At 37.9% G+C, this 11365-nt stretch overlaps 7 protein-coding genes across 7 annotated transcripts, besides 1 other annotated feature; 5 read left to right on the top strand and 2 right to left on the bottom strand.

Moving 5' to 3' along the window:
• Positions 1–288: 288 nt before the first annotated feature.
• BEWA_051530 (conserved hypothetical protein) lies at positions 289–739 on the top strand (the record flags this gene model as incomplete). The annotated part of the gene is made up of 2 exons (XM_004832496.1): positions 289–604; positions 645–739. The coding sequence occupies 2 exons, from the start codon at positions 289–291 to the stop codon at positions 737–739; spliced, it is 411 nt and encodes a 136-aa protein (XP_004832553.1).
• A 142-nt stretch (positions 740–881) lies between these two features.
• On the top strand, positions 882–1125 carry BEWA_051520 (conserved hypothetical protein; the record flags this gene model as incomplete). The annotated part of the gene is made up of 2 exons (XM_004832495.1): positions 882–908; positions 952–1125. 2 exons carry the CDS (start codon positions 882–884, stop codon positions 1123–1125), a joined length of 201 nt encoding a protein of 66 aa, XP_004832552.1.
• Positions 1126–1255: 130 nt separating this feature from the next.
• BEWA_051510 (conserved hypothetical protein) lies at positions 1256–3358 on the top strand (the record flags this gene model as incomplete). Its single annotated transcript, XM_004832494.1, has 1 exon — positions 1256–3358. One exon carries the CDS (start codon positions 1256–1258, stop codon positions 3356–3358), a length of 2103 nt encoding a protein of 700 aa, XP_004832551.1.
• Positions 2224–2278: a sequence feature (CT-rich).
• Positions 3359–3376: 18 nt separating the features above from the next.
• Positions 3377–5098, bottom strand: BEWA_051500 (conserved hypothetical protein; the record flags this gene model as incomplete). The annotated part of the gene is made up of 1 exon (XM_004832493.1): positions 3377–5098. The coding sequence occupies exon 1, from the start codon at positions 5018–5020 to the stop codon at positions 3377–3379; it is 1644 nt and encodes a 547-aa protein (XP_004832550.1). The 5' UTR covers positions 5021–5098.
• A 691-nt stretch (positions 5099–5789) lies between these two features.
• On the top strand, positions 5790–8003 carry BEWA_051490 (glucosamine-fructose-6-phosphate aminotransferase, putative; the record flags this gene model as incomplete). The annotated part of the gene is made up of 1 exon (XM_004832492.1): positions 5790–8003. The coding sequence occupies one exon, from the start codon at positions 5790–5792 to the stop codon at positions 8001–8003; it is 2214 nt and encodes a 737-aa protein (XP_004832549.1).
• A 32-nt stretch (positions 8004–8035) lies between these two features.
• BEWA_051480 (conserved hypothetical protein) lies at positions 8036–8979 on the bottom strand (the record flags this gene model as incomplete). The annotated part of the gene is made up of 1 exon (XM_004832491.1): positions 8036–8979. The coding sequence occupies exon 1, from the start codon at positions 8924–8926 to the stop codon at positions 8036–8038; it is 891 nt and encodes a 296-aa protein (XP_004832548.1). The 5' UTR covers positions 8927–8979.
• Positions 8980–9290: 311 nt separating this feature from the next.
• Positions 9291–10947, top strand: BEWA_051470 (chaperonin-60kD, ch60, putative; the record flags this gene model as incomplete). Its single annotated transcript, XM_004832490.1, has 2 exons — positions 9291–10583; positions 10619–10947. 2 exons carry the CDS (start codon positions 9291–9293, stop codon positions 10943–10945), a joined length of 1620 nt encoding a protein of 539 aa, XP_004832547.1. The 3' UTR covers positions 10946–10947.
• Between the last annotated feature and the right edge of the window lie 418 nt (positions 10948–11365).

The following is an 11365-nucleotide window of genomic DNA, read 5'->3' as shown; positions in this document are numbered from 1 at the left end:
TTATGGTATATATGTTCATAGGTGATCTTAAAGGCTCAAAATATGGAAACATGAGGATGAAGAGAACCGTATAGAACGGGTGCCAATCTCCAATAGGGTTTAGCCTCCAGCATACCGATAATTAACATCAAATGTAAAATATAGCACATTAAAAATCGCAAAATCCAGTTTTTATATTTTTTTATCGAGTTTTATTCTTGAATCCTCTAGGAAACTTGAATTACCGTCAAAACCCTCTGAAACCCTCAAATATCGCAACAAACGGAAGGAATCCACAATTTTTCCAATATGGGCAATCCAGAAGACTCTTTATCTATTAAAGGAACTCCTCTTTCAGGCAGAGTATGGAAGAAAAATAGTAAACCTGTGAGACTTTTGACAGCCAAGAGCAAACAGAGCGCTGATGATAAAGTCAGAGCAAAATGGGAAAAAGCCAAGAGACTAAAAGAGGAAATGAAGGAAATATCCAAGGATTCCAGGGAACTCATCGAAAAGAACAAGGAAATTAGGAAGAAAAGGATAGAGCAGATCAAGTTAAAGAAGCAAAAGAGGTTTGAAAATGAGATTAAATCCGCAGGAAACAATGCAGTTGTAGTAAAATCAGGTATGTCTATCTAGAAATGCATTATACATTACATATATAGCGAAAGTTATGAAGATGACCAAGAAGGCCAAAAAGAAGCTCACAAAGGTCACACCTGAAGTTATTAGCAGTATCCTGAGAGGACGAAGAAGATAATATTTAAACTTCATAACTTAACTCCTTAATTTTCTGTACATAATTCCGATTTGTGTATAATGGGGGCCTGGGTCCGTCGTTTTTCCGTTTTGGGGATTATACTTGTAATTTGTTTTCAAGAATCTAAAGTTTACACTAAAAAATGACCACCTTATGGCGTAAACTACAGGTATTTGTTATATACGTCGTTCAATCGTCATTTTATGGTATAGGTACCAAGCAAGCTCGATTTGTATAAATTTGAGAAGGTTTACAGAACAGGTACCACAGTTCCTACAATTGAACAAAGTAAATTATCGCTCTCTGAAAGAATTAGGGAATCTGTTCAGAAAGTATCATTCCTGGAGGTTTGTCCATTCTACCAAGTACATTGTTTTTACACGTGACTTTGGATCCATTCACTATAATATGTATAGGTTGATACTCCAAAGGGAATCCCTGTAGATACGAGCTTGAATTCAAACACTCCTGATCCATACCTTGAACGTAACTTGGAGAATTTAGAATCAAGCAAAAATGACTAAGAACACCAAGGACAAAAAAAATCTAAAGAAGACAAAAAAGGGTATTGAAAAAAAATCCTCAAAGAGCAATGAACTCAAGCCTGTTGGCCCTGTAGATGGTGATTCCACCAAGTGCATTATGGAGGCCGTTGACGTTTCTACAAAAGGCGTCCGCTCCAAAATCATTTTTAGCAACTTTTCTGGCACACAGGAGGAATTTAGAGGACTGATTGATAACCACAAATCGCAGCTGGGTAAATATAGAAAGTGTTTTCTTAAAAATGATGGAAAAGGTGTTTTAATAGCAAAACATGATATTGCAATGAGCTATATGTCATACTTCAATGGATACGAATTTAAAGGTGCCCAATTAAAGGTATCCATAAGTAAAGGTAGACAAAAGGCTGACGTTTACAAATCTCTCCGTGTATCTGGGATTCCAGATAAATATACAGAATCAGATGTTCGTACCGGAATTGACAGAAGATTGAACCTGAGTTATAAGTCTCTGGAAAAGAAGGACGGTATTTGGAATGTAGAATTTTGGAACATACCAGACTGTATAAAGGCAAATTCAATTTTAAATGGTGCTAAAATACCTTTTACACACGATAAAAAAGAGAAACTCATCAAGGTAAAGTGCGAAATTACCCACTTTGGAGATAAATCAAAACATTCCGGTAGGGTATTTGTCCGTAATTTGCCGTTTGATGCAACGCAAGCTGAACTTGAAAAATTCTTTGTTTCCGTGGATCCAAAAGCCAAGATACACATTCCCAAAGGATCAAAGAAGGGATTCGCATTTGTCCAATTTTCTAGTTTGGCCTCTTCACAAAAAGTAATCGATAAGTTAAACGGTACTATGTTTAATAATAGGCGAATACAGCTAACACTCTCACTTCCTAGGGATATTTATTCCACCAAGCCAAAAAATTCTGCAGATGAAGATAAAACTTTATCTGCACAAGAACCCAGTGATGCAGAGGTAAATGACGATGGAGAAGAAGAGGAGGGGGAGGAAGAAGAAAAGGTAGAATATATAGACGAGGATTCGGATTCTAGCCAGGAGGATGATGAAGGAGAAGACGATTCTGATCCTAAGCTACGCACTATATTCGTCAGAAATTTAAGCTACGAAGCTACAGAGGAGGAATTGCAAGAGTATTTTTCGAAATATGGATCCATAGAATCTTGCAAAATATGTAAAGATGACAAGGGAGCAAATCGTGGCACTGCATTCATACTATTTTCTAGCAAAAAGGACGCTGATGAAGTATTGAACATGGAGGAACTCGCCCTTGAACGTGATAACGAATTTTCTGTAGAAACAAAAGACAAGAAAGTAAAACATAAGTTGGTAGCTGGGCTTGGATTTTCTCTACGTGGAAGAAGACTAAGGTTGTCTCTTGCAGTCAGTAGGGATGAGGCATCTTTAATTGTAAAAAATCGCAAGGAAGACAAGGAAAATAAGGCAAATGAAAAAAAGAACAAGCACTTATTGATGATGGGCGTTTTAGATGAACATTCTGGAGAATTTAAGCAATTGAATGATAAGGAACAAAAGCTGCACCGTTCGTGTTTGAAGGAAAAGCTTGAAAAAATGAAGAATCCTAATATGTTTATCAACCCTAAAAGACTTTGTATACGTAATCTACCTCCAACTGTCACCGCAAACGAGTTGAGAACTGCTATTGCATCACACTTTAAAAAAACAAAAAGCGAAGACGAAGATATTGAAAAGGCAAAAAAACATCCAAATAGGGGTATTCTAAAGATAACCTTGTTATCTGATGAATCTCGAAAGGTTAAGGTTGGAGACATGAAAATGAAACGCAGGAAACCATTTGCCTTTGTGGAGTTCATAAATCATGAACTTGCAATGGAGGCATTGAAATTTTTGGCCAACAACTCTACCCTTTTCAAGAGGTTGATACTTGCAGAGTTTGCAATTGAAGATAGTAGAGCGATATACATACAGAACAAGAGGAAGGAACAATATATGAAGAAACTCAATAAAACTGAACAAGCATCTTCTAAGAGAAAAAACAGAACCTACAGCCGAGGTCAGCGACAGCGTATGAAACGCAGAAAACTCAAACAAGAATCTACAACATAAATCATAAACCGATATATGTTACACAGGGAACTCATCGCCAACCTTTAGAGAAAGATTGGAAACGCGTATACCCTTTGAATCTAAATCGCCCCTGGCAGCTGAGTGAACAATGCTGCTGGAACTCTTGACAGCAATGTCTTCAGAACAAACTGAAGCATTATTATATTTGGCAATTTCACCAGTTACACGAAGCTTTTCCTCCAAGATACCAATTCTGTGGGAGCGGGCTTCTGCAATTTTCGCTTGCTCATGCTCCAGTGATCTTAACATTGTTTTGGTAGCATTTTCAGACTGCATTAAACATTCTCTTAGGGCGTTGCCCTTTTGGGTGAGGACATCCTTTTCTCTCTTTAGTGCTTGAAGTGTATTTACAAGTTCATTAAGTTCGCGTTCCTCAATTTTGAGAATAGCGTTGTCTTCATCTAGTTGCTTCAAATACATTTGCCTAGAATTTTGAAGAGAGCTGAGATCTTCATTATTACGTTCAAATGCTGCGCTCAAGGCAATATTTTGTATCTTGAGATCCTCTACCGCTTTTCTCATATCTGCGGCTTGTTCTTGTATAACTTTCAATTTCTGTTCCATGAGGGCTCTCTTCTTCACAACGGCTGTTGAATCACCATGTAACGTTCTATATTCACTAGAAACTAGCTCCAAAGCCTTTGCCTCTGTTTTTAATCTATTCTGCATGTCTGCAACCTCAGTGTTGCTCTTGGTCGCAAACTCACGTTCATCATCACAAGCTTCTTTAAGTCCCTTTATACAAAGTTCGGCAATTCTTAACAGCTCTGATGGCGGCCTTCCAGTAAAGTCTTTTGGTATTTCTGACAAAATCTGAGCTTCACTTTTCACCCCTTTTGCAGACTCGGAATCCTTTACGGTAAGGATTTCCGGAGTTGCATTCCTGTTACTAGGAAGAGCATTTGGAGATATACTCCTATTTAAGGGTATATTACCATCTGGAACTAATGCACTAGATACTGGAATCGGTGCATTTTTAGCAAATGATTCAAGATCCTTTGGAAGTTTGCTGGGCGGGGAACAGTGAGTCTCACGTAAAGCACGCACAAGTTGTTGCATGATACAAAATTCTTTAACCGTGAGTCTTCCATCTCTATCTATATCTGCAAGAGACCACAAATGCATCAAGTGATCCTGGTCCAAATCGCCTTGTGATAAATAAAAGTCTCTGGCATCATCCCCTTCAATATATCCATCCATATTCATATCCAAGCACGAAAATTGATATGTGTAACGCTCTACATCCTCACTCCTTATAATATAAACTTCAGATTGTGCGGAAAACACATACTCCTCATTAAAGGAAGGAAGTACATTTGGAGGGGTTAGATACAGCTTGCCGCCGAGGTTTTGGGTTATCACCGATGGACCGTGTGACTGAGCGAACGCAATAAGACGGCAGCAGATACAGAATCCCAGGTAGTCCAATTCTCCAGAATTATTTGGATCTCCGAATTCCCAAATATTGTACAATATGTCATCCGGAAGTCCAGATTTTCTAAATAAGTTGCAGGCGACATCTCCACTTATCATACCACAACCTCTATTATCGCATTCCACAAACAACCTTGTAAAAAAGTCGCTTTCTTCGCGTGTCAGCCGGAGTTTAGAGAGTAAGGAGTGATCCATATTAGGAATCATTGTTACAATGTGCAGCCCTAAAACCTTTTCAGAGAAGCGATTGCTCTTTGTATATTAAAATATTATCCAAAACTATGATACAAACAGAACAAGTCCAAAAAGATTATGTCCTGATAAATGGTGAGTTTATCCAGGTGGCAAATGTGTAAACACTGAATGTGGGTATTTCCTGGTAAGTACGACTAGTATTCCTGCATTTAGCTTATAATTTGGATAAAGGTCTATTTAGTAAATTTTATGAAAGTGTTAGGGTATTTCAGCCATCGATTGTCGATACGTACAACGATGGGGACTGCGTCATGAATCAAATCCACGAGAGAACAGCCAAAATCGCTGAATTTCTGGCTTCCACCCGTAGTTCTTGTTATTTTAGTGCAAATTAGATTGTTGATGTGAAAGTAGTTATGAAGTATAATCCATAACGCTAAGTTTTCGTAGTATAGAGTTTAATACCGAAATACCGGCGTCAATATCTCATATGCATGTGTTTTCTATACCTTTGTATTTGTTGATGACATCTAATTATCCAAGATTATATCGTAAGGAGCCGGCATCTCAACAGTATCATGATGACCTTATATTCGGGCTGCAACTGTCATCGTGTTGTAATCAGTGAAAATTTTTAAGGGTCTGCGGAGAGCTCTGGTATCCTTTTGTGTTTGCAAATGTTTTGCTGTCTATTATATCATAAATAATCATATTTGACTACCCTATTGTGTCAAATTTCGGCTTTAAGTTCTGCCAAGTCAGGAATGCTTATGCAAGCAAAATGTACTTGGCTGAAAAGGGCTTCTTTACCTTTAACAACGGTACTAACTTTTACAATTGGCTAAATCCTAAAGATAAACATCTCGTTGATTCATCAAGATGCCGCAATACCGATGGAAAGTCTGGAATTGACTATCTATCTTCGTTGTTCCATCGCTTTAAGTCTATATTTCCCATCCGTTACGCAGAATGCTGTGGCATAGTAGGCTACCTTGGTCCAGAGGAAACCAAGGATGTTCTATTACATGGTATAAAGTCGATGAAACACAGGGGCTACGATTCATGTGGAATATGTACTCTGGATAAGGGAGTTTTGAATGTTACAAAGTGTACAAGTGTAGGTACTCCCGCCGATTGCTTCGAAATTTTAAAGTCACGCGTGAAGGATTCCCATTCAAACTCCAACTTGGGTATAGGCCATACCAGATGGGCTACAGTAGGTATACCATCGGATTCTAATGCACATCCTCATTTCGATTTTAAGAAACGTCTCTCTCTGGTGCATAACGGAACAGTTTCAAACACTATACAAATTTTTGAAGAGCATTATAAACCATCAATAGAAAAGGGTGAAATTCCTGCATTTGAGTTGCCTGACTCCGACTCCGCGTCGATTGCTTTATTCATTGGTTTGGAATATGATAGATGTAATGATGTAATGTTAGCATTTAAGCGCACTGTTTCCAGACTTAAGGGTACGTGGGCTCTTTGCATGATTTCAATTTCACATCCGAATTCTCTCTTTGTTGCATGTTCAGAAGCCCCTCTATTATTTGCAAGATCTACTAAAGATGATGGAATATACATTGCTAGTGAAGTTACTGTGTTTTCACATGACGCAACTGAATGTATAGCTCTTGAGGATGGAGATATATTCGAACTAAATAGGAAGGTTGTAGATGAATTATATAGAACAAGTCCTCTTATTGAGCTGTCTGTGGAGAAGATTAGTGAAACTCCCGCACCATTTGATCATTGGTTTCTTAAAGAGGCAATGGAGCAACCATATGTCGCCAGGCTAGTGCTATCCTCCATATGCGAGGGGACAGGTGTCCTTGGAGAAATTAGTGAAAGGGCAAAGGGCAATTATTGCTTACTTGACAGAAACCCTGATGAAATTGAAAAGGAATGCTCCATACTCTCTTCACTGGACCCATCACTTTTACAATTTACCATACCAAGCCTCGATAAGTTTGCAATATCTAAACTTGTAGAGTCTAAGAGACTGTTTTTCGTTGCTTGTGGAAGTTCAAAATATGCAGCGGCATATGCTGCAACAATATTGCAGAAGGGATTCGGATTTGAATCTATAGAAGTCGACGATTCATCTGATTTAACCCTGTATAGATACTGGAATCCAGAAAATGTAGTAATTCACATATCTAATAGTGGTGAAACGTTAGATTGCATTCTTGCAGCTAATTTTATAAAGTCTATTAACCCAAATTGTTTTAATATTTCCTTGGTGAACATACTTCACTCTTCTCTTGAGCGTTCTTGTGAATCTTCTCTCTATCTTCGTATTGGTAGAGAAAATTCTGTGCCATCCACAAAGGCATTTAGTGCACAAGTTGTTTTACTACTACTTGTGGGTGCATATGTCCTCTCACAAAAGGATGTTTCGGTTCAAGGGAGTATAAAGGAAGACGAAGGTTTCTATACCTCAAACGCCTCATTGGTATCAGATATATACGGTTCACTTTTGAAATTCGGATCGTGTATTTCCGATTTGCTTTCTAAAAATGATATTTACGTGCAAGTCGCCAAAAAATTGAGAGATACTAGTAGAATGTACATAATTGGTAAGGGTTGTGGCTATATTATTGCTCAGGAGGGGGCCTTAAAATTTAAGGAAGTTTCTTATATTCAAGCTGAGGCTGTGTTGTGCGGAGCAATGAAACATGGAGTATTAGCCATGATTTCCCCAACTGAAATGACACCAGCTATATGCATCATCACCAAGGAAGATGCTGAATTGTCTATGAATTGTGCTAGACAACTAAAATCTAGGGGATCATATATAATTTGTCTAACAGACGTTCCAGATATGGTACAACACTTTGCTGACATGGTTGTCCCTGTTCCGAGTTGTGGGTTGCTAACCTCTGCATTATGCATAATACCCATACAACTCATTGCATACCACATTACATTACTCTGTGGAAGAAATCCTGACATACCTAGAGGACTTTCTAAAGCTGTAACAGTTCTTTAAGCCAATAATTTATACATGTATAAGTATGTGGTTTAGTGCATATAAGTTAAGAATAATAGACATGTGTGAATTTCTTTCATTATTAAATCCTCTGTAGCTTTGAACTCATCATTTACACCCCAATTTGCGGCTTCTAGTGTCTCTTCCAGTCGACTGGCCCTGAGTGCATCTGTGGGTGTAACCATTTTGTGAATTAACATGAGTGGTAGTATCAATGATTTTAGACATTTTTGTAGGTGTAATACCGTTATTATATGTGGATTTTCAAGGGAATACAAGGTATTATGCAGTACCTTCAGAGTGGCATCAGATTGAACAGGACACTTTGAAATGGTATCAGAAATAACAATAGGCTCTAGTCGAAAATGAGTTGCGAACAAGTCCAAAAGGCGATTTATAATACTTGACTGCAAAACTTTCAGATCCAATGGTCGTATCTGAGATAAAACATCTTCAGAGAGACTGCCTAAGTCTGGAAGGTCTATTGGTTCACACCGTTCATAGAACAACAGTGTATCAGTTTGTAGGGAATCAAGCAAATCTACGATATGCGTACCCTTTGAATAATCAGAGAAATCAAGGGTTCGTGAAAGTAATAATGTTAGCGGTACTGTTCCAAAACGTGTCAGTTTATCTATTTGTGCTTCCCATTCAAGCTTTATGTGATTTGCCAATTCTCTCGAATGTGTGACTATATCGTTACCAAAAGGAGTTGAAAGTAGCTTCCCGTCCAACAATATGCAAAATTTGTCCTCATAATCTGCGATTTCAACCGATTTGCGGCATAAGCTATACTTTGGCTTATCACACAATATTATCTTTCCCTTATATTCAGGCCCTGTATTTCCAAAATACCTTATTCCGCGCATAAATCCATTGTTTATAGCACAGGGGTGTTTTAAAAGTCCCGAGGAATAAGACATTTATACGTACACAAATGTGTAGATGCTAAAGTACGAACACGAACTATTCATGAGACAAGGCATACACCACACGTAAGGCAAGCTCGACTTCATAATACAGCCTTGGTCAATAAGAGCCTATGAAAAGTAAAACAGAAGTTTGGGAGGAATCCAACCCTACACCATGAACCTGTGAGATCAAGTGTACATTTGCATAAAGAAAACTCTTTTGATTTTATCAAAGAATCTTAATTTTAAGTGTACTATTTGAATTGTTTGGATAGAGAGGTATATTTTAAAAACGGTCAACCGTTGCACGTTTGTTTACAAAGAAAGACATCAAAGACACAACCAACCACTCAAATAGATCAACACATATATTAAAATGTCTGTAAACATTTTAAACAGCCGTGCGGATAGCCTACAGGCTATAGCGGCTCTTGCGACCAACATACACGCCGCCAAGAGCTTGTTCGATATACTTAAAACAAATTTAGGACCCAAAGGCACCTGCAAAATGTTGGTAAATGGTGCAGGTAATATAAAAATTACAAAGGACGGTAGCGTCCTATTGAGTGAAATGATGATACAACATCCTACAGCAATGGTATTGTGTAGAGCTGCCGCTGCCATGGACGAAGTTACAGGCGATGGAACCACTTCCAATGTGTTATTTTCCACAAGTTTGATGAAAAACAGTGAAGAATATATTCTGTATCAGAATGTCCACCCAAAGTTTATCTGTGACGGCTTTGATTTGGCCCTAAAGAAGGTGTTAGATTCGATTCCTGAGATGGCCATACCAGTAACTTTGGATGACTCAGGCAAAGAACTTGATTGGGAAATCCTTGGTAGTGTTGCAAAAACCTCTGTTTGTACTAAACTTCCCGGAAACTTAGCTCTTTCAATTGCAAAAGAAGTTGTAGATGCAGTAAAACTAATTTATAGACCAGATCAAGCCCTTGACTTGTTCATGGTTGAAATATTGCATATGAAACATAGATTTGCATCCGAAACACGGTTGGTGCGTGGTATGGTTTTTGATCACGGATCCAGACATCCAGATATGCCCAAGAAGCTTAAGAACTCGTATATATTGACGCTCAACTGCTCACTTGAATATGAAAAGAGTGAAGTTCATGCTGGATTCTTTTATTCTAGTGCTGAGCAGAGGCAAAAATTGGTGAACTCAGAGCGTAATTTCACAGATGAAAAAGTTAGGAAAATCATTGAACTCAAACACAAAGTATGTACACCAGAAAATGGCTATACATTCTCAGTTTTCAATCAAAAAGGTATAGATCCTCCAGCTCTAGATATGCTTGCCAAGGAAGGAATTATTGCTCTTAGAAGAGTTAAAAGGAGAAATATGGAACGTATTACTCTATGTTGCGGTGGAACACCGTGTAACAGTGTAGAAGATCTATCCATAGACGACTTGGGTTTTGCGGAAGAAGTCTATGAACAAATTTTGGGTGAGGAAAAATTCACATTCATAGAGGGAGTAAAGAATCCTACGAGTTGTACAATACTAATTAAAGGATCTAGTGATTATTCTATAAACCAGATCAAAGATGCTATCAGAGATTGTTTGAGAGCCGTGAAAAATGGAATCGACGATAAAAAGGTACTTCCTGGAGCTGGATCAACAGAAATCGCACTCTACAACATTCTCATGGTTAGTATTTTATACACATATATATCACTTTACAGAAATATTCAAATGAAGTCAAAGGCAAAGCAAAGTATGGAGTTTCTGTCTTTGCTGAAAGCTTGCTGATGATCCCTAAAACTTTGACGGATAATGCCGGTTTGGATGGTAAAGAGGTCATTTTAGAGCTTTTGGACTTGCAAAATGAAAGTCAGAGACAGATTGGTGTAGATTTGGAGACCGGAAAGTATCTCATTCCTGCAGCTGAAGGAATTTGGGATAACTATAGTGTTAAATTGCAAACGATTACAATTGCAACTACTGTAGCGCAGCAGATGTTACTCGTAGACGAAGTTATAAAGGCTGGAAGATCGATGCATAAGAGCTAACGCTCTTCACACAACAAAGAGTTGATGCACATACAGCATATGTACGCATATTTTGCGTATAATTTCTCATAAATCATAGCTCAACACTATGTCACCTTAGACACCACATATTTGGCGTGTATAAAGGCCTATGTGTCAATCAGGCTGCCACCCATTGACTAGGCTCTGATATAGTGTAACTTCACAATAGCTTATACTCTCTGAAACAGAGGTTTACTTTGTTGTTTTTATATTTTGAATCTTATTTTGTATGATGTGCGTACTTGTGATGATAGACTTATGATATCTCAATTGTAAGATTACACTCAGTGCTTTAATATACTATCGCTATAGTTTTAAGTGTAAATCCACTTATAGTAATGTAAAATAGGTTTTAAAATAGACTTTTTAAGTCACCCAGTTTGAAATGATGATATTTTG

This window comes from Theileria equi (genome assembly GCF_000342415.1).
Source record: "Theileria equi strain WA chromosome 4 map unlocalized gcontig_1105316255039, whole genome shotgun sequence".
NCBI classification, from domain to species: domain Eukaryota; phylum Apicomplexa; class Aconoidasida; order Piroplasmida; family Theileriidae; genus Theileria; species Theileria equi.
Note: the sequence above shows the minus strand (reverse complement) of the source record. Positions and strands in the feature narration are given on the sequence as shown.